Source organism: Hyperolius riggenbachi, chromosome 7 (assembly GCF_040937935.1).
Source record: "Hyperolius riggenbachi isolate aHypRig1 chromosome 7, aHypRig1.pri, whole genome shotgun sequence".
In the NCBI taxonomy this organism is placed as follows: Eukaryota; Metazoa; Chordata; class Amphibia; order Anura; family Hyperoliidae; genus Hyperolius; species Hyperolius riggenbachi.
In genome coordinates, this window is record NC_090652.1 from 201,223,875 (window position 1) to 201,251,019 (window position 27,145).

At 42.3% G+C, this 27,145-nt stretch overlaps 1 protein-coding gene and 1 long non-coding RNA gene across 4 annotated transcripts in view; one reads left to right on the top strand and one right to left on the bottom strand.

Annotated features, from left to right (window-relative positions):
• LOC137524773 (uncharacterized) overlaps positions 1–21,908 on the top strand; it is a 45,988-nt gene extending 24,080 nt beyond the window's left edge. For both annotated transcript variants that reach the window (XR_011022778.1, XR_011022779.1), the window contains 2 exons: positions 14,922–14,991; positions 21,780–21,908. This is a non-coding gene — a long non-coding RNA (uncharacterized lncRNA). The remainder of the gene's footprint in view (positions 1–14,921; positions 14,992–21,779) is intronic.
• PARD3B (par-3 family cell polarity regulator beta) overlaps positions 13,012–27,145 on the bottom strand; it is an 807,407-nt gene continuing 793,273 nt past the window's right edge. For both annotated transcript variants that reach the window (XM_068245009.1, XM_068245008.1), the window contains 2 exons: positions 14,346–14,549; positions 13,012–13,445 (listed from right to left, as the gene is read on the bottom strand). In XM_068245009.1, the coding sequence (XP_068101110.1) occupies positions 13,156–13,445; positions 14,346–14,549 (494 nt within the window). In that variant the 3' untranslated portion in view covers positions 13,012–13,155. The remainder of the gene's footprint in view (positions 13,446–14,345; positions 14,550–27,145) is intronic.

Below are 27,145 nucleotides of genomic sequence, written 5' to 3' on the forward strand. Positions count from 1 at the left end.
TCTTGGCATGATGTCTAGCTTTTGAGGTGCTTTTGGTCTACTTCTCTGTGTCAGATAGCTCCTATTTAAGTGATTTCTTGATTGAAACAGGTGTGGCAGTAATCAGGCCTGGGGGTGACTACAGAAATTGAACTCAGGTGTGATAAACCACAGTTAAGTTATTTTTTAACAAGGGGGGCAATCACTTTTTCACACAGGGCCATGTAGATTTGGAGTTTTTTTTCTCACTAAATAATAAAAACCATCATTTTGTGTTCAATTATGTTATCTTTGACTAATAGTTAATGGTTTTTGATGAGCAGAAACATTTAAGTGTGACAAACATGCAAAAGAATAAGAAATCAGGAAGGGGGCAAATAGTTTTTCACACCACTGTAGGAAAATCAAGACAATTAACAAGGTTGCTCAAACTTTTGAATCACACTGTACATGTAAAAATAGCACTGGTAAACTCTGATGCATGGTAAAGCCAAAAATGCATTTTATGCCCTGGATGTAGTAGAATATAGGTAATGTTACCAATATTCCACTATCGTGTATCATAACCCAACTCTTACATTGACCCTCCCACACCTACACTTAACAGTTACTCCCCCCCCCCCCCCCCCCCCACACCAACATCCCGCTAATTGGAACAGCTAAGCTGGTCCATCGATTAATCCTGTCACTACACAGCTGGGGCTATATGGGGGTATATATTCTATATGGGGTGCCATAGGTGTGAGTGTGCACCATAATTACCTGTCTCGATGCCAGTTGCCTGGCTGCCATGCATTTTAGGCTTTAGCTGTTTCTGAGTTACTCATTGTAAAGGATAGCGGAGATACCGCCGCATGGCCAAGCAGCATGGCGGCTATCTCCGCGTATCAGCCGGCGGCCTCTGCCGCGCAGCTACATGCTGCTGCTTTGCCTGGTCCTTCTAGTGCCCATAAATTGAGAGCTATGCGCGCCAGGTGACAGGCCCTTTATGCAAGTAAAAGAGGAGTCAGCTGATCAGCCGCTCAGCTGACTCCAGTAGTGCTCCGGATTGGCTGAGTGACTGGGGCAGCGCTGTGGAGCGCTCTGAGTATATATAGGACCTGCCTGTCAGTTGCTGGTTGTCTGCTGTTGCAAATGCTAACGTGTTCGCGCTCAGAACCTGGTCAGATCGTACAGTGTGCTAGAACCAGCTGGAGCTGGGCATCCACACTTAGCCAGTTTCCGTTGATAGCTAAAAGTACTAATTGCATTGTGTTATCTGTGTACTATACCTTAGTCTAGATCCCAGGTGTTGAAACCAAGGACTTCACAACTAGACTAGGATAATGCTACATTGCTATTGTTTATCTGTTATGACCTGCTGCTTCCTTGACTACTCTCCTGTTTGCTGATTCGGTACCTCTGCCCATCTGATTATTGTTGCCGACTCTGCCTGAACCTTAACATCGAATCAGCCTTCCGTCTTTGTACTTTATCTGTCCGTACGTTGCCTACCCTGCTTGTCTGACCTTCCTGTCCTCACTAGTGGGCCTAGCCATTAGTGAGGAATCTCTAAGAGCTGTCACCTACTCCGTAGGTGATCAGCCCTTGCAGAACTGTCTGTAACACTTGCTCCTCAAGTGTCCGCTAGCTGCAGTGTAGTCTTAATCACCTGCTCCTCAGGTGATCATCCTTGCAGCACAGTCAGTGGTCCCTGCTCCTCAGGTGTCCACTGGCATAAGCACAGCCTGAATCCCCTGCTCCTAAGGGGATCCTTGGCTGCAGTATTGTCTGAATCTCCCGCTCCTCGAGAGATCTCCTCTTCTCATTACTGTTGCACCAAAACACAATCCCACATTGGTTGTCCCGTGTCTAGCTATACTAGCATTATTGGTGATTCTGCAGATCACCACATAATCAGGTATAGTATCTGTATTATTGGTGATACTGCAGATCAATAATCAGAAAAATCTGTGTTGCTGACACCAATCGTTACACTCATCCTCACAAATCAGCAATACAGTGGAGCTGGTGCTTTGACTTTCTTAGTATGATAGTGTATAGAGTTGGGCCGAACGGATCGCCTGCGAACGGTTCCATGCGAACTTCCGTGGTTCGCGTTCGTGTCCCGCAGGCGAACGTTTGCGGAAGTTCGGTTCGCCCCATAATGCACCATGGAGGGTCAACTTTGACCCTCTACATCACAGTCAGCAGGCCCAGTGTAGCCAATTAGGCTACACTAGCCCCTGGAGCCCCACCCCCCTTATATAAGGCAGGCAGCGGCGGCCATTATGGTCACTCGTGTGCCTGCATTAGTGAGAGTAGGGCGAGCTGCTGCAGACTGTCTCTCATAGGGAAAGATTAGTTAGGCTTAGCTTGTTCCTGGCTGCATACCTGCTCTGTGAACCCACCACTGCATACCTGTACTGTGAACCCACCACTGCATACCTGTTCATTGAACCCACCACTGCATACCTGTTCAGTGAACCCACCACTGCATACCTGTTCAGTGAACCTGCCACTGCATACCTGTTCTGTGAACCCACCACTGCATACCTGTTCTGTGAACCCACCACTGCATACCTGTTCAGTGAACCCACCACTGCATACCTGTTGTGTTCAGTGAACCCGCCACTGCATACCTGTTCTGTGAACCCACCACTGCATACCTGTACTGTGAACCCACCACTGCATACCTGTTCAGTGAACCCACCACTGCATACCTGTTCAGTGAACCCACCACTGCATACCTGTTCAGTGAACCCACCACTGCATACCTGTTCTGTGAACCCACCACTGCATACCTGTTCTGTGAACCCACCACTGCATACCTGTTCAGTGAACCCACCACTGCATACCTGTTGTGTTCAGTGAACCCGCCACTGCATACCTGTTCTGTTCAGTGGACCCGCTACTGTATACCTGTTCAGTGAACCCGCCACTGCATACCTGTTGTGTTCAGTGAACCTGCCACTGCATACCTGTTCTGTTCAGTGGACCCGCCACTGTATACCTGTTCAGTGAACCCGCCACTGCATACCTGTTGTGTTCAGTGAACCTGCCACTGCATACCTGTTCTGTGAACCCGCCACTGCATACCTGTTCTGTTCAGTGGACCCGCCACTGTATACCTGTTCTGTTCAGTGAACCTGCCACTGTATACCTGTTCAGTGAACCCGCCACTGCATACCTGTTGTGTTCAGTGAACCCGCCACTGTATACCTGTTCTGTTCAGTGAACCCGCCACTGCATACCTGTTGTGTTCAGTGAACCCGCCACTGTATACCTGTTCTGTTCAGTGAACCCACCACTGTATACCTGTACTGTTCAGTGAACCCGCCACTGTATACCTGTTCTGTTCAGTGAACCCACCGCATCAGTGCACATACCTGTGCAGTTAAGTGAACCCACCTACCTACGTGAGTGCACGCAGTGTGATATACCACTCCGTGCATACCCGATATGGACAAAACAGGTAGAGGAAGAGGTAGTGCCAGAGCCAGAGGAAGGCCACCCGGCAGGTCTGCGCGAGGTCGTGTAAATGTAATTTCATGTGGACCTGGCCCACAGTACAGTGCTCGGAAGAAGGCACGTCCCATCACCTCCCAAGATTGTCAAGACGTGGTTGAGTATTTAGCGACACAGAACACCTCATCTTGCTCAGCCACCAGCGCTACTACTAGCAGATTTTTCTGAGGCAAGCGAAGCTGGGCAGGATGATTACGATGATGACGATGATGACGATGATAGGGATCCTCTATATGTTCCCAATAGAGGAGATGAAGAGGGGGACAGTTCAGAGGGGGAGTCAGAGAGTAGTAGGAGGAGAGAAGTTGCTGAAAGAAGCTGGGGCAGCTCTTCGTCAGAAACAGCTGGTGGCAGTGTCCGGCACCATGTATCGCCACCTATGTACAGCCAGCCAACTTGCCCTTCAGCATCAGCTGCTGAGGTCCCCATAGTGCCCACATCCCAGGGTGGCTCAGCAGTGTGGAAATGTTTTAATGTGTGTGCCTCAGATCGGACCAAAGCCATCTGTTCGCTCTGCCAACAAAAATTGAGCCGTGGAAAGGCCAACACTCACGTAGGGACAAGTGCCTTACGAAGGCACCTGGAGAAAAGGCACAAACAGCAATGGGATGGCCACCTGAGCAAAAGCAGCAGCAGCACACAAAAGAAAAGTCACCCTCCTTCTCCTCTTCCTCCTTCAGGTGCATCATCTGCTTCTGCCGCTTTCTCCCTTCCACCTTCACAGGCACCCTCCTCCACTTCGCCTCTGCCCTTGAGCGCTTCCTGCTCCTCTGCCCACAGCAGCAGTCAGGTGTCCGTGAAGGAAATGTTTGAGCGGAAGAAGCCCATTTCGGCCAGTCACCCCCTTGCCCGGCGTCTGACAGCTGGCGTGGCGGAACTGTTAGCTCGCCAGCTGTTACCATACCGGCTGGTGGACTCTGAGGCCTTCCGTAAATTTGTGGCCATCGGAACACCGCAGTGGAAGATGCCAGGCCGCACTTATTTTTCGAGAAAGGCCATACCCCAACTGCACCGTGAAGTTGAGAGGCAAGTGGTGTCATCTCTTGCGAAGAGAATCTAGTTGTTCAAAGATTTGTGGCAATGTACCCTGGCTTAGCGGATGTCCTGAAGCAGGCCAGGAAGTTCTGTGGGCATTTGAGGCGGTCTTACACAGCCATGGCACGCTTTGCGGAAATTCAGTGGAAAAACAACATGCCGGTGAGACGCCTGATTTGCGATAGCCCGACTCGCTGGAATTCGACCCTGCTCATGTTCCGCCTGCTAGAACAGAAGAAAGCCGTCACCCAGTACCTCTACAACTACAGTAGAATGCAACAGTCTGGGAAGATGGGGATGTTCTGGCCCGACAACTGGACACTGATGAAAAATGCATGCAGGCTCATGCGGTCGTTTGAGGAGGTGACCAACCTGGTGAGCCGCAGTGAGGGCACCATCAGCGACTTAATTCCCTACGCTTACTTCTTGGAGCGTGCTGTGCGTAGAGTGGCGGATGAAGCTGCGAATGAGCGTGACCAGGAACCGTTACGGCAGGAACAGGCATGGGACCAATTTTCATCAGACCCAGCTGTTTCCTCAACACCTGCGGCAGCACAGAGGGGGGGAGGAGGAGGAAGAAGAGAAGTCATGTGCAGAAGACGAGTCAGACTCAGAGGATGATGAGCAAGGTGTTTCTTTGGGGGAGGAGGAGGAGGAGGGGATGGCGGCAGGAGAACAACCGCAGCAGGCGTCGCAGGGGGCTTGTGCTGCTCAACCTTCCCGTGGTATTGTTCGCGGCTGGGGGGAGGAGGTTGACTTACGTGACGTCACTGAAAAAGAGCAAGAGGAGATGGAGGGTACTGGATCCGACTTTGTGCAGATGTCGTCTTTTATGCTGTCCTGCCTGTTGAGAGACCCCCATATAAAAAACCTCAAGGGGAATGAGCTGTACTGGGTGGCCACACTACTAGACCCTCGGTACAGGCACAAAGTGGCGGACCTGTTACCAACTCACCTGAAGGTGGAAAGGATGCAGCACATGCAGAACCAGCTGTCAACTATGCTTTACAATGCCTTTAAGGGTGATGTGACAGCACAACGCCAGCAAGGTACCACTGCCACTAATCCTCCTCCCGTGTCCACGCAGTCAAAGACAGGACGCTCCAGCGATCTCATGGTGATGTCGGACATGCGGACGTTCTTTAGTCCAACGCCTCGACGTAGCCCTTCCGGATCCACCCTCCACCAACGCCTGGAACGGCAGGTAGCCGACTACCTGGCCTTAAGTGTGGATGTAGACACTGCTGTGAACAGCGATGAGGAACCCTTGAACTACTGGGTGCGCAGGCTTGACCTGTGGCCAGAGCTGTCCCAATTTGCCATCCAACTTCTCTCCTGCCCTGCCGCAAGCGTCCTGTCAGAAAGGACCTTCAGCGCAGCTGGAGGCATTGTCACTGAGAAGAGAAGTCGCCTAAGTCACAAAAGTGTTAAGTACCTCACCTTTATCAAAATGAATGAGGCATGGATCCCGGAGGGCTGCTGCCCGCCCCAAGACTAAGTCAGTCCCCGCACACACAGCATCTCTGCCTGCACGCCGTGTGACTGGCTGCCTGGCCTGCCCCAAGAAGACTAAGTCGCTCCCAGTCCCTCCACACAGCATGTCTGCCTGCAGGCCGCTTGACTACCTTCTCCGCCACCACCAACAGGGTCCGGGACTCCAGGCGGATTGCTGAATTTTTTAGGCCGCTGCTACCAGCGGCCGCTGTAATAATTTTTCTGGTGCGTGTACATGACTGCCTAATTTTTCTGGCTGCACTGCGGGCAGCTGCAACAACAAAAGAAAAGGCATGTACATGCGCCCATTCCCCTTCGTGATCATTACCTTGCCATGGTGAAGGGGCTTGCGTATCACAATGAAGCAATGACCGGCGCCTAGATGAGTGTCTCGGGGGGCACACAAAAGATAATAAGGTCGTTGCTTCATTGTGGTCAGACCAAATTTGATCAGCTGGACAGTCACTGTTCTGTCATTCAGCTACATCAGCCAGGCGACCATATGGGCTGTAAAGCCTATAAAACCTGCACTCTCGCCATGGTGCGCACCAGTCCAGCACGGCCATCACTACACAAACAGCTGTTTGCGGTGCGTTACACGGTGAGTTTGGTGTGTCAGTGTGAAGCAGTACCTTAATTACACTACCTGATTGATGTATACACATGCAAGATGTTTTAAAGCACTTTAGGCCTGTCATTTAGCATTCAATGTGATTTCTGCCCTTAAAACGCTGCTTTGCGTCAAATCCAGATTTTTCCCGGGGACTTTTGGCGTGTATCCCACTCCGCCATGCCCCCCTCCAGGTGTTAGACCCCTTGAAACATCTTTTCCATCACTTTTGTGACCAGCAGAATTTTTTTTTCCCAAAGTTCGCCTCCCCATTGAAGTCTATTGCGGTTTGCGAACTTTTCCGCGAACCGAAAGTTCCGCGGAAGTTCGCAAACCCGGTTCGTGAACCTAAAATCGGAGGTTCGGCCCAACTCTAATAGTGTATATAAAAAGAAACACTAGAATGTAACAGCTGCAAGATATATTTACTCAAATAGTTCTGCCAAACGCAGAGTCCTTTATAGAAAGCCAGACTACCATTATTTAAGCATGCTTTTATTTAGCTAGTACTGAAATGCAGAAAGACATTCCCTCTCCTTCCACCTTTACTTTCCAGGTGACAAAGAGGGTGGGGAGAGCGGTCCCGGGGGAGGGAAAGCCAACACAGGGAACCCCATTCACACCACACAGGTCACCACAGGGGCGATATTACACAGTCCATATGCAGCCACTTATCCTCATGCTAGTTGGATAAGTGAAGAGGTACTCTTAATTGAAAGATTGCAGAGAGTACAGTCTTCCCGACCTCAGGTACATATTGTGCCTCAGGACGTAAGGGGGGAAGAGGTCCAATCAGGACAGTTGGGGGCATATTTTGTCAGGAAGATCCTGTCCAACTAAGATTGGACAAGGGGAGGTATATCGATTTTCCTGGAGAAGGATCTTTTACATGGCAGCTTCGAGATGTTTGGGTGAACAAAGGGAAACGGTGCAACATTCCTTTAGGCACCGCCACTTCCTTAGTTCCCACCTCAACCCGTGTCTTACACCAGGACCTGAGAGGTCAACCTTTTTTGGTGCTAGACGGGGAGGTGAAACAAGTAGAGTTGTCCTCATGCGGGCAATTCTTGCAGAAGTACCTGCGTTGGCCGGGGCAAGTCAAATTTAGTGAAGAAGCCTGCGGGCTCAATAACGCAGAATGCGAGGCTACCATTCAAAAGATCCACCCTGAAGCCCAACCGATAGTTCCGGTGGCTGAAGGAAAGGTTTGTTTTTTTAACATAGTGTCTAAGGATACATTCAAGGTATATTCTCATAATTGTTCCGATAAGGGGGAGTCTCCAAGGGGAACATATTGGGTGAGCGGAGATCCCATATGGATCCAGTCATCCAGGTTGGATGACGTTATTTCTCAAAGTGTTAAGAGAACTCTAAAGTGCAAAGTTTCACGGGTAGTTCCCATCCTGAAAGAGAACATGACATGGGACGAAGGGGAACAGGTTTTGATCCAAGACGACCACATTTTGTTACAAAGGTTAAACAAACAGTACACTAAGTTAGAGGTAAGATTTCACCATGATACAGGTGATCTTAACGAGGTAGAACACAAAAATGAGCAGGTGAGTTCCAGTCTGACCTGGTGGAAAAGGTTTCCGGTGATGTTCCAGGGACACTCGGACTGGGCCTCTGCAGTTCCAAAGTTCTTTCTACACCCACTGGTCGTCTGGATGGGGATGACAACTTTAGGCATCATTATCCAGGTGAGGTTGCATGTTAAAATTACGTAAAACAAATTAACCTGGTCCAGAGATTGGTGCCTCATAAACAATCTCATGAACCAATAGTTTAAATTAAGGGATATACAGGGTTATGGGTATAGGTTTAGTAGTACCGGTGATGGAGTTGATTGTATAAAGGCGTTCTTTTAGAAGGCACCTGGCACTGCTCCATTGAGTAACAAACACACAAGTTTCACTTTTCTGTGGTCATGCAAGTTTGTGAGTGATACGCAAGTGACGAAAATGCTGAGCATGTGGTATAGAGGGATTTAGAAGTAGGGCCTCCCCAGAGAGCCTGGTTACAGGAAGACCAAGAGGTCGTGCTCTCTCTCTTCAAGGGGTAACCACCGAGAGCAGAGAAGGTGTGTGAGCACGAACATCGAAAAGTGAAACATAAAGAAAAGTAGCCAGGTACGGTTAGGTTCAGAAGTTGGGATCTGCAGATCAAGCCTTTTTAGGGGGGATTGTTATAATTTAAGTAGGCCTCAGTTATTGGGACTGAGTTAGTCAAAAAGGCTTGGAGTGCAGATCGGCCCCTTTAAGGGGATTTTCTCTTACAGAGAAAATCTGCAGTTCTGTCAGCAGAACTAGAACATACCAAGAAGCTGTTCTCTGAACAAGGCCGCAGGTCTCCCTGACCTGGGCATGGAACAATAAACATCAGCCGTGTTTTGTAAACATCCACATTCCTGCATATAGGTCAAATGCCTCATTGATTATTAATCAAGTAGGTGTGTATGATGACACCACGAGTGGGTCCACCAATAGTCTGATCTAGGGGGTGGCGAAGATGATGTCATATTTAACTCTTTCCTAGTCGGTATTAAACCCGGAGTGAGCGATGGAGAGGGCACTCTGCTCCTTACTTTCGCACTAGCTCGCAAGGCTGACTGGGACCTCTAACCATGTTCTTCCTTTCTGTAATCTAATATAATGTATGCTGTACATAGGTAGTTTAGTGTAACGTAGTTAGGAAGAAGGTACCTGATTGACTTCAGCAGGGAGTCTAATCAAGAGCTTGTAACGCAACATGAAGATTGGCATGGCTAGGATATGATGAATGTATATATCTGTATGCCTGTTTCCTGAATAAATAACGTAAACATTGAAGAAGCCTGAGAAAGTCTATCTCCTGCTTGCTGTGTGGAGAGTCAAGTGATCTCACAATCTGTGAGACGGTGGTGTCGAAGCAAGGTGATATAGAACAGTTTATAACAAAGTCAACATTTCATAAACATTTTTGCATGTCTTGAAAAGCCCTTGCAAACCAAGTTACTTGCAGTTCAATGTCTTACTGTACTTCCTATAATCTCTTACTGGACTTGCCATAAACGTGTTGGTTGCTAAGCTTTCACTTTTCTGGCCAGATCATCTTGGTTTTTTTTTCTAAGGCAGTTCAGACATAGCTTAGACAAACCCCAGACAAGTGTAGACTTGCTATATGAAGAATGCCTCTAGGCACATACAAAAGAGTACTAGTAGACAAGTGGTCTTCTCTTGGAGTTTATACAAGAGGGTACTGTATGGCACTGCAGAATACTGTGGTAGCGGCTTTTGTTCAGAGTGCCTCTCTCTGTACAAGTCACTGTGATCCAGCAAAACCATCCAAAACCATCACACCTGCTACTCCAAGTTTGAGGAACGATTTTTTCACTACTTGAACTGCATATAAAAATTCCTGCGTGATGAATCAAAGATATAAAATGTTGATTCATTCGTCCATAACGCTTTTTTAGCCTTTACTAGACCATTACTAAAATTTCATGGCCCAGGCAAGCCTTTTTTTTTTACTCTTATGTCTTTCTTGCAGCAGCTCGACCTGTCAAACCAGCTTCTGGAGGTCTTTTCTTTACAGTTGAAACTGAACCATGTTTATTACGGCAGTTATTTGGCTGTGCTCAATGATGCTGTCGTCTGGTGAGATGCATATCACACAAGCTGTTGACTCTTTGAAACTTGTCTTCTCATGATGCTGTAATTTTGGGTCTGCAAGACCCTTTCCTATTAGAGTTTTCCCCAGTTTGAGTGCTTTTTGATGGTGTAGGAGGCTGTACTCGCTGATATTGTGGGCCCAATGAAATTCCTTAACTCATTGCTGGAAAGTTCTAAAATTAGGCGATGGGCCTTATTCAACTGCAGTTAGCAACAAGCCAGTCAAAAAATAACTCACTTGGGTGAATTAATCAGGGTTTATGAGGAGGATTCTCATTTGTCCACCTAGTGCTTTTGCGAAAGCTCCAGTTTTCAGTAGGAGAAAAGACAGCAGAGAAGAGCATTGGCAGTGGTTCCAGCGGGTCAGCACAAGTGGTGGGGAATGACTGTGCTAGGGAGGGCTTTGTGGCTGTAGCAGCAAAGGAAGTGGCGGAGCTCCTGGAGGAGCGAGGAAACAGTGATTTGGTGCACTGCGAGCCCACATCATTTTCCTGGGGAGCACTGCATGTTAATTCTTTAGCACCATGGGCCTTTCTGGGTTAAGGTCTCATTGCTATGGTAACGCGTGCTTGCAATAATGTGCAGTGCTCCCCCAGCACTAGTAATGATTAAATTGATGCGTTTTCCCTGCACATGGCTACTTTACCACAGTGTAGTGCATCAGGCTCCAAGTATGATATTTCTTAAATAATGCTCACAAGGGTACTTTTATGCATTCAAAAAGTGGTTGTACATAATTAGGAAAAGTCAGGATGCCTGAAGAAGTTGGTAGCAACAAGTTTTAAGGCTTTATCAACCTCCATTGCTGTAGAACAACTGTAAGTTTCTAACCTATTTCTTTTTCTCTGCAAAAGGCCATTTTGTTGAATTCTAAAATGTACATTATGTTCCCGTGTTGAGTACCTATAAAAAAAAAAAAATCTGCCAGTTTACCTCTTACTTTTCGACAAGCCATTTAATGGACATGATCACCGGCAAAGAGTATATTTCTCTTCTAATATGTAAATATTTCCATAAGGAACCTTCAAGTCCCTGCCTGGCAAATTTCAGGATGATCATTGCCTGGACTCTTTAGTGCACTCAATTTAATTCCCCTGAATAGTGAATAAAAGTAAGTATATAGGTATGGTCAGCCATGTGACAGTGGTAAGATCTTTTCCTGCTTAATACTTACTGGAACTGCTCTAGTGATGCCTATTGAAAACTTCTTAAGACATTTGTACCTGGAATCTACATGAGCTGCTAGTACTTTGGAACTGGGTGTGTCTGGTGCCTCTGTGTCTCTTTTTTGCATGAATTTTGGAGCACCCTACAGTATAATGTACTTAGACCAAAGTGCTTGACACCTGAAATCTTACCATAGCACTTGTTTGAGGATTACAGTTCTTATGCCATTTACTGACTTGGCTATTGCAAACTGTATGCAGTTGCAAAGTGAACAGTTTGGTTCCTGAAACATACTTTGTGGCAATCTCTCATATTGGTAGGCTCCCCTGGATCAATTATAAAACTTAAAAACCTTATTGCAAATTGTATGCATGTTGTCTCCTTGTGATTTTTGAACTTCTCAGTTACTATCTTTGGCACTATTTTGTTGCCAACCTCTTGAGAGGATCAGCTGAGCATTGTTTCTCCAATTTTTAGCACTTAATGACTCTGTCTTACATAATTTGTATTCAGTTTACATTGATTCAAATCAAGCGTATACTTTTTCATGAGTTACAAATAATTCCTCTTTTCTTATATGTCTAAATCAAGATATTTGTTTTTATGGTGTGTTGACAGAGTGAGTGTAATGTTTTTGGGCTGCTACAGTATATGATGTGGCTAATTTTTATATTTTTAATAAAGTTTGTACTTTTTATTAAAGACGATTTCAGTAGGTTTATTTCCGCATATTTTTACACAACAGAAGAGATTTTTATCTCACACAGTTAGAACCCATTCGATCCCATGTGAACGTTGTTTCTAAACATACTTCTCCATACTTCTCTTGGCTACATTATATTGCTTCTGAAATATTAATTGACTAAAAATTGGTACTGATAACTAGAATGTGGTATTCTTAAAGAAAAACTTTAAACAAGCATTGAATTTCATCCCTGTCAGTAGCTGATACTGCCTTTCCCATGATAAATCAAAGGCCATGACAGTTTCCTGACTGAACCTTGTTGCATTGTGGGAAATAATCAATCTTCCTAACTGCCAAGCAAGCATTATCTCCCTCTGTGCATATATATTTTTATACAAAAAAAAGTTAAGCCTATCACATTGTTAGTGGGTGTGGCTATTGATATTGTTGCAGTTTGCGGTGTAGTAAAGAGGATTATCCACAGGCTCATTGTGGATCAAACAACATGAACAAATTACATGGTGAGTATTGATCATTTCTTGATCTATCTTCTAATTTTTAACTCCACACTTTGCAATGAATTATTTTTTTCCCCTACTACTTTCAGTACAATTCCTCTTTAGGTGTAGAAGAAGGACATTATTTAACACCAGCTGCTAGTTTGAGTTGATGTTCTAGATCCATTATCACACTTTAATTAAAAGGCACTTGATGGTAAAAAAAAGGTAACATTTAAAATACATACATACATATATTTGTTGCAGAGTAAATGAGCTTTAATTTTTGTACTTCTTCTGTTGCTGTCACTTACAGTAGTAGTTATAATCGGCAGCTCTGTACCTTTTAGCAACAGCTTTTGAAATAGCACATTTACTGTTGGGAGATTCTCATGCTTTCCTTTATTTCTAAAGCCATTGGCTCAGTCCAACTAACAAAATAGTGTGCTGCGAGGAGATAGACTGGATGACATTTTTGTACAAGTCCTTGCCAGGAGATGCTTTTATAAATAAAAATTTACAGTTAAAACACTAACAAGACAAGGGAATGTACTTTAACCAGCATGTAAAGCATGGGTAAGTGTGGCCATACCTGAGCATTGCCCCAAATCCTTTTTTCTTGGCCTTCTTTTCTTGATCATCAATTTCCTCCTTACGTTTCTTTTCCTTTGTTTTTGTTTTCTCCTTTTCTTTTTTCTTATCTTTTTTCTTCTTGTCTTTCTTGGTTTTGTCAATATCCACTAATTCTACATTTTCTTGTGGTACTAATTCACTGTTTGGACTTGCTCGGCCAGAGTGGGAACTCACATCAGAAAGGCCATCTTAAAGAAGAATAAAAAGGAATTAAATTAGTATCATACTTAGCATTCAGTTAGTGTACCAAGCATTTCCTGACATTTTAATGAGTAGTACTGGGTCTCCAGGGCTGATTACTAAATATACTAAAACCTGTGTTATATATAGAACAAACAGCTCTCATTACTGTATTCATAATTATACGATAAAAAAGGTCAAGAAGAACTAACTCACTCTTTCTCATGTTCACTAATAAATAGACTGTTGAATAGATTGCATGAACTATCAATCTACAAACATATCTAGAGCAATTAATATAGCACAGACACAATTTGAATCACATTATAGAGTGTTATCTGTATTTTGCTGCACAGGTAAGAGCTGATATGCTGCTCAATATACTGTATACGCCTTCATATTATGGCTATAATTTTACCATAAACCCCAAAATGTTTTTGAGGTAGCTTTTACATGACATATTCTTGTTGATCAATATTTTACAACAGCTTTGTACATATGTATACATTCACCTTATAACATCAGTCTGAATAAAAGGCAATGAGCCCGCATCTCTACAAAATGATTGCTAAGTGCACTCTTCTAGTTAGAGAAGCTCTGATGTTGTTCCCTTAAGCTATTGGAACCATTCTCACAACCTTTACTTTCCACAATCTATCGAAGACTACATTTCCACTTGCAAGAGGCACGCCAGCACTTGTGTTGATGCAAAAACGCATCCGAATCCCTCTAGTCATGCCATGCAAGGCTATGAGGATTTGCACGTGTGATGCAACAAAATTGTTGCCTACTATTTTTTTTTTACAGAATGCAAATACACTGTGCTTGGAGCTTTTATGTTCTTCCTGTATTTGTGTTGGTTTCTCTAGTTCACTCTAATTTACTACCACATCCCCAAAACAATGTACCTTCTTCTGTCTCTGGTTTATCATACGACTTATCAATTGCAGTACGAAAGCTCTCATTACATCCTCTGCCACGGACCATATGTGGTCTGGGCCTGTAGAAAGGAAGCTCATTCTTTTTGACCTCTGCCACTGCTGTCTGTAGACTTTCCAGTGAGCTGGACATTTTCAAACCCAATCGTGGACCGAGATCTTTTCCAGTGTAATCTGCAACAAAAGAATTGATTTATTTTAACATGTTCAGTTTCTTAAACCATTTAAAAGAAAGTCAGAATATTTGCACTACTGTACAACTCTGGAAATGGTAGAACCATTAAAAAGGGCACCCCATTTACATCAATGCAAATCTTTTCGCTACTGGCACCAAGTGTATAAAAAAGGCGCATAAAAAGGCGCCACATAAATTCAAAATACCTACAGGGTGGGCCATTTATATGAATACACCTTAATAAAATAGGAATGGTTGGTGATAGTAACTTCCTGTTTGTGGCACATTAGTATATGTGAGGGTGGAAACTTTTCAAGATGGGTGGTGACCATGGCGGCCATTTTGAATCCAACTTTTGTTTTTTTCAATAGGAAGAGGGTCATTTGACATAAGAACATTTTGTGAGAGAGTAGGAAGAAGTTACATTATAGCGAAATGTCGGTAAGTATTAAAGGTATTTTACTACATAAATTAAATAGTACAATATTGGTAATTTAAACTGTATTTTATCACTTTTACCAGTGTCCATTTTACTAAATGTAAAAATAAAGGTTACAATAGAGAATAGTAGAATATCAGTATTATAAAATATATTTTATAGCATATCCTGGCACCCATTTTACTAAATGATAACTTATACAGTATAATTTATATCTGGAGCCCTTTATAACCGGAGGCATTATTACACCTGGAAATATGTAACTATATATAACTGTTGAAGTCCTTACACTAGTTGATATGGGAAATACTTAATGTGAATGTTTTTGTGGATTACTATTATACCTCCTTTAAAGTCCCAATATATCACCACAATTGCCCATTTTCTTTTCTGCCTCAATTGTAACAATCACCTTGTAGTTTTGCCTTTTCCCATCCTTGGAATTCCCACTCTATCTGTTGAATTATAATGAAAAATTAAATGCAATTTCACCTTTGTTGAAAAATAATGTCACCCCTTCAGTTTACTATTAACCACTTGAGGACTGTGGTGTTAAACCCCCTAGTGACCAGGCCCTTTTTTAATAATTAGGCCATTGCAGCTTGAAGGCCTCGCTGCAGGGTCATACAACCTAGCACACAAGTGATTCCCCCTCCCCCTTTTCTGCCCACCAACAGAGATTTCTGTTGGTGGGGTCTCATCGTTCCCAGGATGTTTGTTTTTTTGTAAATATTTCTATTTTTTATATATTCTATTTTTTTAAATAAATAAACCTATTTTATTTTTTATTTTTCTAATGCTTCCCTCCCTCCCGCTAGCCAATGGCAGCAATCGGCTGTCATAGGCTTCAGCCTACGACAGTGGATCGCTCCTGTGTGTCACACAGCTGTCCCCTGTACAGAGCTGTCATAGATTACAGCGTTGTACTATGTAAATGGACAGCGATCGCCACTGGGAGGCTGATGACGGAGTGGAACTCCGTCATTCAAGCGGGGATTCCCTGCAATCTCCCTCCCTAGGACTTCATGCCAATTGGCGTGGAGTGGTCCTGGGGATGTCGCCGCATTCATGCCAAACGGCATGGAGCGGTCGGCAAGAAGTTAATCATATCCACATTACAAATTATAGGGCAGCACGGTGGCGTAGTGGTTAGCTATCTCGCCTTGCAGCGCTGGGTCCCTGGTTCGAATCCCAGCCAGGGCACTATCTGCAAAGAGTTTGTATGTTCTCTCCGTGTCTGCGTGGGTTTCCTCCGGGCACTCCGGTTTCCTCCCACATTCCAAAAACATACGGATAAGTTAATTGGCTCCCCCTAAAATTGGCCCTAGACTACAGTACTTACATAATATAAACATATGGCAATGGTAGGGATTAGATTGTGAGCTCCTTTGAGGGACAGTTAGTGACAAGATATATATATATAATGTACAGCGCTGCGTAATATGTCGGCGCTATATAAATACTAAATAATAATAATAAAATAATAATACAAAGCCTGATATTGCATCCTGATGAGTGTATCAGCCAATGTCCTCACATCTCAGATGTACCCCACCTTGGCATCAGCCAAGCTGGACATAGAACAAAGCGGTTCTGTTGCAAGCATTCTGAGCCAGTTAGTATTGCAACAAATATCTGTTTAAATCCCAGAATACTAATTGCAGATCCTTACTTTATCAGGGTTTCGAGAAAATACAGGATGAACTACATTTGTTTTTTGCAATTATTATTTGTATGTTAACACCAGATTTTTCAGCTGTTTTTTCATTCAGCTAGGTGTTTTGTACACGGGAAGGGCTATGTGTCTTTTCTCTCTAAGATTTGCACATATTGTAGCTTTTTTTATTAATAGTATTGCAGGTATACCCAGTACAATGTTTGTCATTTTTATATTTTAATTATGAACTTGTGATTTATAGCCCAAGACAATTGGCCCTTATAGTAACAATAAAATGACAGACATTGGAAACTTCTAAGATATACTCGTAGTGAACATACATGCTTATTTCCTCATGTTGCGTGTTACTTCAGAGTAACATTAAAAAATACTGCTTTCCAGTGGTACTGAGGGGTCACTGTTACAGATTGCTGCTGTATTGCTATTGCTCGATCACTGCAATTCAATGTGCAACTAGCTCTCAATTTCTAACACTGGCTGTAAGCACAGACTGTACCTACAGTACTTTGTAGTGTGTTCTTTGTACTCTACACCTTAGTGCAAAAAACTCATTCTCTTCTTTGGTATCATCCTGATTTAAAACGTCTTGCTTCTTTGCATGAGTAATCAGCTGCATAAAACAGGTAACAGGTATTTCCATAACTGCACTGACTGAAGTACTGGAAGTGACATGGCCAATCCCAACCTGACAAATTTATTGCAGTTATAGTGGTGATGCTGGGTAAATGTGTATTCCAAGTCAAGTTTTAAAGTTTGAAATATGGTGTGGCACTAATAATTGTGATTTATAGGGATAAACTGAAGGGGTGACATTATTTCTCAACAAAGGTGAAATTTCATTTAATTTTTCATTATAATTCAACAGATAGAGTGGGAATTCCAAGGATGGGAAAAGCCAAAACTACAAGGTGATTGTTACAATTGAGGCAGAAAAGAAAATGGGCAATTGTGGTGATATATTGGGACTTTAAAGCAGGTATAATAGTAATCCACAAAAACATTCACATTAAAAATCCCTGCTTTATTTGTTTTTTTAAAGCAAAAATGAAGTGATAATAAACTCATAAAATAATGAATTGTATGCACAGTACAGATAATAAATAGAACATTAGTATCAAAGAAAATAGTCTCATTGTTTTCCAGTACAGGAAAAGTTTAAAAACTTCAGTTACCTATGCAAATGGACTGCTGTTCAGCCGCGGTAAGCTCCATTACCAGGATCAGTCGATGCCATTCACGGTATACTGCACATGCGCAGATCTCCCACGCATGCGCAGTAGACCCAGACTGACGTCACTGAGCCTGTTGACGTGGTTAACTGTGTCTGAAAAGCAGACCGCGTGGGACTAAGGCGTGTTTATGGGGCGGGAGGAAGCCCCGGGTAAGTATCAGAGCTTTAGTATTATTCACCACTGAGCCTCTATAAATACAGATTTTACATTCTAAACTGCAACTGCACAAATTTGATGTAAGCTTATAAATAAAGCTATATACCGGTAACTGAAAATAAAAATATGAGACTTTTATTTGCTACTAATGTTCTATTTATTATCCATACTACACATACAATTCATTATCTCAAAACTTTATTTTCACTTCAGAATTGCTTTAAGCATAAAACTGCAAAACCAAAATCCCCTTTGCATACATTTAAAGAACATAAGTACATATAGCTTCTATCCGTGACAATAAATGTACAGGATAAGTCCCACTCCCCATAAATGTAAATCAAACCCCCCAAATTTTGCAGTGAAGAGGTGTGTCATCCCCGTGTCAAACACAAAGCTTACCAGGTGAAACAGCAGATGGCATATACAGTATTTTCAATCTAAATGAAGTAATCTAACTTCACTAGAAAAGTTTTTATTTTTATTCCATTAAAGTAATGTTTAAATTTGTTATTTATTAAGATGAAGAGTGACAACAAAGCAGTTTGAGGGGAGGGGGTAGATAACTGCTCCAGAAATGCTTCTTAACCTTGATTTTTTTATTCGGACAAAACTGCAATTTTTGTTTTATTTATAAAATGTTTTCTAACATATTGTATTTAAAGGGATACTGTAGGGGGGTCGGGGGAAAATGAGCTGAACTTACCCGGGGCTTCTAATGGTCCCCCGCAGACATCCTGTGCCCGTGCAGCCGCTCACCGATGCTCCGGCCCCGCCTCCGGTTCACTTCTGGAATTTCTGACTTTAAAGTCAGAAAACCACTGCGCCTGCGTTGCCGTGTCCTCGATCCCGCTGATGTCATCAAGAGCGCACAGCGCAGGCCCAGTATGGTCTGTGTCTGCGCAGTACACTCCTGGTGACATCAGCGGGAGCGAGAACACGGCAACACAGGCGCAGTGGTTTTCTGACTTTAAAGTCAGAAATTCCAGAAGTGAACCGGAGGCGGGGCCGGAGCATTGGGGAGTGGCTGCGCCAACACAGGATGTCTGCGGGTGACCATTAGAAGCCCCGGGTAAGTTCAGCTCATTTTCCCCCGACCCCCCTACAGTATCCCTTTAAAGCAATCTTCTGTTAAATAAACTTGTGTTGTTCTTGGGTGTTAAGGCCCCCTGTATAAAAATCCTAGTGGTTCAGCTTCAGCACCATAGCTTAACTAATTACCATGAAAAACATTTGCAGAAATAGTCACTGCAAAGACGTCTTTATTTTGAAGTGGAAAGAACAGAATGATCATGTACATTTGGGTAAATATCATGGAAGGTTTGAGCAGACAGAATAGGGGAAAGTTGTATTTCTTATCTCAGCTTTTTTGGACAACCATCTGTCCATTTGTATACAGGCTTATCCACACAGAACATCTTGCTAATGGGTGCTGGTGATGAACTGGCATTCCTGATCAGTACACCGCTGAGACTTCCTATCATAACACTGTTTGATATCCATACTGAATTTCTACACAATTTTATGAAAGTGAAGTATAAATTTATAATTAAAATTATATTTTAGTTGCCAAAAAAAAAAAAACTTGTGAGCAATTGTTGAGATCCATTAAAATTCATAAAAGTAAGTGGAGGAGTTGTTAATAAATAACTTTTCTGGTTTGTTCTCTAATTATTATACAAAAACCTACTATTACTCTCCGATTAGAAAGCACATGAATAGAATCACAAATGATTTGCATAGAAAATGAAAGCTTTTTTTTAGGCAAATTCTTAATATGTAGGTGGTAGGTGTAGGAATGAAAACCTGTTCAAAAATTGAACAACTCTGTATAGTCAGTTTGCAAGCCTTATGACAAATAATGACTACATGTGTAATAATGGCAATAATAATGGCAGTATTTGTATAGCGCCTTTCTCCTGTCGGACTCAAAGCGCTTGCGAGGCAGCCACTAGAGCGCACTCAGTAGGCAGTAGCAGTGTTAGGGAGTCTTGTCCAATGAACTCCTTACTGAATTACTGGCTTACTGAACAGGCAGAGCCGAGATTCGAACCCAGGTCTCCCATGTCAGAGGCAGAGCCCTTAACCAGTACACCATCCAGCCACTGGCCTTGTGACATAAAATATGGTCATCTTTACAACCTCATGTAGTGCTTATTTTTGATTTTAGAAATTATTTTTTTGAATTATCCACAATCCACAGTGTAGTCACGTTCATTTTTAAAACTAACTTTAGGAACTCAGCAGAAACTATTGATGACATCACTCCTTTTAAAATAAAAATGATCCTTTTAAAATAAATAAATATTTTCAAAATGGTTGCATATAGTTGATAGAAAATTAATCAAACAGCTGCACAACACACTGGTAATATTTGATCTGATCTTAAAAATGATCATAACTAGCTACAAAAGTATGAAAAGCTAAAAAAGTAAGTCAAGGTTTTTTTTCATTCTGCCTAAAAATATGTTTTCAAAGTCAAAGTTAAGAGATTTGACAATTTCTAAAATCAATCGTTCCTCTCTGCCCTAGTGTGCAGACTATGCAGCCCATCCTCCTCCTTTTTTTTCAAATCAACATCCAGATGGTCCATACTTGAAGCAGGGAATATAAAAGGGTTTATTTTTGAATGTAGTTTATCTTTTTCCAAAGTACAGTGTTTCTGTTATGGTACTCTCTTGTGAAAATGAATCAAGTAGGCTGTACAAAAGGTCATCAACTGAATGATGGTACTAGAAGGTTGGTCACCTTGCTACAGTATTCGGAAACTGTACGTGGTACTTGGAAACTATCTTATAAATAAGACAGAGCATTCATCAAATGTACCCCTCAACATACCCTTAACTATAATCTCCTTAAAGATAGATCATATTAATATTAAGCCTGGAAAGAGGCTGGACTTAATTAAGCTACATACACACCAAAGGATTGATTGCAAATTGCACTGATTTGACTTGAACAGTGTTATGCCTGGCATACACGGAGCGTTTTTCTGTTATCAATCGAGCCGCTGATGGCTCGATTGATAATATCCGACAGGTCCGATGACAAGCCGGATAGATTCCCAGCTCAATCCCCGGGAAACGAGCGGGAATCGATCCGCGGGGACGCGGCAGGAGTCGATCCGGCGGCTAATCGGCCGCCGGATCTGAAAGGACTGGTCACTTTTCAGAACCGATTGCCCATCAAGGATGACCTATAAGTAATACTTTGTGAGTTCTGGCTGGCGCCAGCGGTGAGCCTAGTTCAACTACAATGAATACACAGAGGCAGGTTTGCAGTTGAAAAACTAGACTGATTTTTGGTCAGCCCGGACTTTATTCTTATACACAATTTCAAAAGGCTGCGCATGCTCAGAAAGAAGAACCTCTGACCTACAAACATTACAGGAAAAATACCGGGGAAAAACATGACATTTCTAGCAGGTGCTATCGGCAGTTTAAGGGTGATACGCTCCACTTCATTCCTAGTTTCATTCTGCCAGTGTGGTTAGAAAGTTTCCTGTAAGCTCAGAATGGGACAGAGGAAAGCAGAAGTGAGAAAATGAAGTCACTAAAGAGATGTTCAGAAATGTTCCCTTGAATGTCTTAAGCTCTGAGCTGAAGACATATGTAATGTAACTCTAAGATAAAGAAGAAAATGGTGGCTATAACACAAAATGGATGACAGTGTATATGCTTATTGTGCTTATGCTTGCAAACCCTTACAATTCCCTCCTTTTTAGACATTTTCCAAAGGAAATATGGCTACACTGATGTTGAACCCTCAACATGGATGTCCTGGTTTTGGAATTTCTAAACATCCAGCGGCGTCTTTCTCCATCAACTTCCTTTGGAACTCATCTTTAGATAAACTAGGCCAATCTGAAATCTGCTGTTTTACTGTAAGTTGAACAGCTTGATCTAAATTAAAAATGTAGGACTGAATCAGAAGAGTTTGGTCTCTCTCATTGATTCCTGACATGCCTGCATCATGTTCCCAGACATCTAAAAACCTTTTCCAAAAATCAACTATTGATTCACCTGACTTTTGTCTACAGTTCATAGCTGTGGACAAAGAAGACCTGATAGTAAAAACTCTAAGTAATTCTTTCTCCACTTCTGCCCACATCTCTTTAAGGCCGTCATCATTGGAAAGGGGATACCGGTCTGCTCCAGTATCTGGTTCTACTAGTGTACTAATGCTTTGAACATTCTTCCAATCCCAATTTGTGCCTATTCCAATGATGCCGTCCAATATTAACCTAATATCCTCCTGGGTAAAACATCTTCCTTTTGATGCTCTTTTGAGATATTGAAGACAACCGAGAGGTGTCACTGTGGGTTTTGGGCAATGTTTGACAATCTTATTAATATCTTCAACTTCTAGGGGTTTTTTTACTACTAAATTTCCCACAGTAAAAAAAGGCATTTGTTTTTCTACCTCTTCTATATCCTCTACTTCTGATTCTACTTCAGGGTCTGTGTAAAGAACAAGATTTGTACGTATGTCAGGTTGACTATGTGTCCTAATAGGATAGGGACTTCTGTGAAGATCTGGCATTCGTCTACTTGCTGTTTTAGATTTAGGTGTACACCCCCTTTCTGCAAGTGCAGCTCTTTGTTCCTCAGGTAAATTTTTCCAAACATTATAGTCTATTCTGATTTTACTTAGTCCCTTAAAATCTAAATCCTTACCCTCATTAACAGCATCTGTCTTTTTATCCTGTGACTGATTCCTTATGGGAGTATCATACACAGGAGGACTGGACTGAAATTTAACACTATTTGTGGTGTTAGGTGGTTGCCGTGTACGGGTAGCTGAGATCAGAAGATCCATATCTGTCTCAGAGGGATTTAAACTCGGATATAACGTAGTTGTTGTATACGTATATTTGGGCGGCATTATAGGTGTTGGAGGTGGAGGTGGTGGAGGAGGTAACGGGGCACTTGGTAAGCGCCCTGAGAAACTAGGAAGGGGTCTAAACACTTCTCCTTCTAGTTTATGTTTCATTAAACTGTCATCTGAAATTTTTGAATTTCCCAGTTTATTATCCCGTCTATCATACCAAAAGGGAGCCCAAAGAAGCCAGTTTTCTCCACCACTTTTCATATAAACCATATCCCAATGTGGATCTGGTCCAAAATATGGCCATGCGTCGGTATCTCCTAAACAGAGACCCTTAACCATGTCCATAAGGAAACTACTGTTTCCTCCTACTCTGGGAAAGGGACTCACACTTCTCATATTTTCTGTCCATCCTGCCATATTATTTATCCATGTATTAATTAAATAATACATTGTTCCACAAACCCTTGCCACATAATCTTTACAAGACTCATTTATTTCAGGTGGCCCTGGATCTCTGACTATTTGTGGTTTACTTATTTTAGTCCCCATAATGTCAGTGATTTTGTGTTATAGAGGCACAATATATTTTTACTATACTTTCCTACTTACTTATTTACTTACCTCTTTCCTGTGACCTGAAAAAAAAATGAAAGAGAGAAAAAGCCTCTTTGGACAAACACAAAATTACTGACCCAAATGTAGATGTCTACGTGCAAACGGCAAAATACAGTGGAGCCAAAATCACTCTATATAATGATTTGGACTTGAAGTTCCACACAAATACCAACAAATTATCTTATACTTCTATGCAACAGATAAGATAAGCAGACGACCAGACAAACATATATTAGAAATCACAAAGTATTTGAACCCACATAATCAATATGTACTATGGCGACTATCTAAACCCTTATTCTTAATTCCTTACCAAAAGGAACTCTTTCTTTCCTGAAGAAATTACTACTGAGTTGATCAGACCCAAATAGACAAATTAGATTTTCCCAAAAAATCTAACACCCACTTCATTCAGACTTTTACCTAAAAAGTCCGAAAATTTAGACTTACCAAAAGTCAACCTATCAACCTATTACCTGTCATCCTCCCCCCCTTTTTTTCTAAATTAAGGTCTATCAAAAACGGGTCACTCGCCCCGACACCTACAACAGTCTACGTAAGCAATAAAAACGTCCTCAAAAATAGAGACATAAATATTACTTACGTATACTGAAGATGTCCAGTGTTCAGAGGGATCCCTGGACGATTGCCCCCAACTGAAAGGACTGGTCACTTTTCAGAACCGATTGCCCATCAAGGATGACCTATAAGTAATACTTTGTGAGTTCTGGCTGGCGCCAGCGGTGAGCCTAGTTCAACTACAATGAATACACAGAGGCAGGTTTGCAGTTGAAAAACTAGACTGATTTTTGGTCAGCCCGGACTTTATTCTTATACACAATTTCAAAAGGCTGCGCATGCTCAGAAAGAAGAACCTCTGACCTACAAACATTACAGGAAAAATACCGGGGAAAAACATGACATTTCTAGCAGGTGCTATCGGCAGTTTAAGGGTGATACGCTCCACTTCATTCCTAGTTTCATTCTGCCAGTGTGGTTAGAAAGTTTCCTGTAAGCTCAGAATGGGACAGAGGAAAGCAGAAGTGAGAAAATGAAGTCACTAAAGAGATGTTCAGAAATGTTCCCTTGAATGTCTTAAGCTCTGAGCTGAAGACATATGTAATGTAACTCTAAGATAAAGAAGAAAATGGTGGCTATAACACAAAATGGATGACAGTGTATATGCTTATTGTGCTTATGCTTGCAAACCCTTACAGGATCGACCCGTGTATGCCAGGCATTAGAGGACTGCACCCACAATACGAAATGATATTTTTCCAATGTGATCATTAAACAATGCAGAATGTGTAACAAGTGTTGTGAACACAAATCATTTAATAATGCTTCATAGCTCTGTACACACTGCTGTAAAGAAAAAAATACCCAATAAAAAGATTACATTATTCTAGTATAGTAGTACAATATTGGTAAAATTCCCAATATTCTATTTCTGCCATTTTGCACCCATTTTTTTCCTGTGCCTTTTTTACATAGATGTCTATAAAGCCTAGTAATGTAGATAAGTGTGGGCCATAAGCTCCTAATGGCAGGCATCACGATGAAAACTATAGGTCATGACAATTTGGTAACTAAAATAGGGAAGTATAACTCTAGGAATGAGGTGTGTATTAAATCTCAGATACATTAGTCAGAAATATAAATTAGTTGGACTCTGCAAAAAGTTGGGACAACTCTTAGGGCTCTTTCACACCAACAGTCGAAACTTTGCATTAACCAAGGTAAAATGAAAGTCCAAGACTTTCATTTTACCTTTCATATCCGACGCTGCTTTTTGGTGCATTGCGGTTCAACACACCTGGGAGCTTGGCATTTTCCCGTCGGGTGAATTAATTACTACTGCGTCGTACTGCTACATCCTGACAACGCGCCGCAGAGCATATAACGTGTGCAGGAGAATGGCTCCTGCACGCGTTCTAGATGTGAAAGAGCCCTTAGGTTAGTTTTAGAAAATAACGTTTTCTTAAGTTGTTTGATGCAATTTGTGGTTAGAAATTAGATTTGTTATGCTATACTTTATGTTCAATACCCACAATTGGCCAGTTACAACAAGTAACTAAGGAAAGAAACGTCAACATACAAGTATTTTCTTTAGGTGTTTAGGTACTGAGTCACACAATTATATAGTCTGAAATATGTGTCTCATTGGTGCCAATAACAACATACATTTAAATAATTATCTTATATACAGTGCTGCACATAATTATTGATACCCCTGGCACATTTTGACTTAAAGTTAATTTTATTTAACCAGCAAGTAATTTTTTGATGGGAAATGACATAGGTGTCTCCCAAAAGATAATAAAATGATCTATAAGAGGCATTATTGTGTACACAAAAAAAAAAAAACATCTCAGCTTTTATTTACATTTGAGCAAAAAGTGTCCAGCCCAAAATTATTCATACCCTTCTCAATAATCAACAGACAAGCTTTAATTGGCAATTACAGCAATCTAACACTTCCTATTATTGCAGACCAGCTTTTTACATGTCTCCACATGTATTTTTGCCCATACATCTTTAGCAATGAGCTCAAAATCTTTCAGGTTGAAGGGTCTTCTGGCCATCACCCTGATCTTTAGCTCCCTCCACGGATTCTCAATTGGATTCACATCAGGACTCTGGCTGGGCCACTCCAAAACGTTAATTGTCATTCTGAAATGTCCACTGGTGTCCGAGACCACGTTTCTCTGCAGACTGCCTGATGTCGTTGAGAATCCTTATGTATTGCTCTTTTCTATGGTGCCGTTTACTGTCATTAGGTTCCCTGGTCCATTGGCTGAAAAACATCCCCAAAGCATTAGGTGCCCCCCCACTATGTATGACAGTGGGGATGATGTTCTTTGGGTTGAAGGCTTCTCCTTTTTTATGCCAAATGAAGGAAACATAATTGTGACTAAACAATTCAATTTTTGTTTCATCTGACCATAACACAGAAGACCAGAAGTCTTCTTCTTTGTCCAGATGAGCATTTGTAAAGGCCAAGCAATCTTTTTTGTGCCTTATCTGGAGAACTGGCATCCTCCTTGGTCTGCATCCATGGAACCCAGCAGTGTGCAGTGTCCGTTGGATTGTCTACCTTGAGACAATGCCACCAGCAGAGCCCAGATTCACCAGGATGGCCTTGGTGGTGATCCTTGGATTCTTTTCCACCTCTCTCACTATCCTCCTGGCCAGCACAGGTGTCACTTTTGGCTTCCGGCCACGTTCTCTGAGATTTTTCACAGTGCGAAACGTCTTGTATTTTTTAATAATACTTTGCATTGTAGCCACTGGAACTTGAAAACATTGCCTTGTATACCTTTCCTGATTTGTGAGCAGCCACAATGTGCAGCCGCAGGTCCTCAGGGAACTCCTTTGTCTTACCCATGACTGTCACCAAACCAACTGCAGAGAGCTGCTGTTTTTCACCTGTTGATTAAAACAGATGTTCCCCATTAATCAGAGTAATTAGGACGCTTTAGAACAGCTTGGACTATTAGGAATGGTATAGAACTTCGGATTTTCCCACAGACTGTGACAGTTTGTGAAGGGTATGAATAATTTTGCAATGGACACTTTTTGCTCAAATGTAAAAAAAAAAGCTGATAATTTCCAGCCCCCCCCCACACACACACACACAATAAT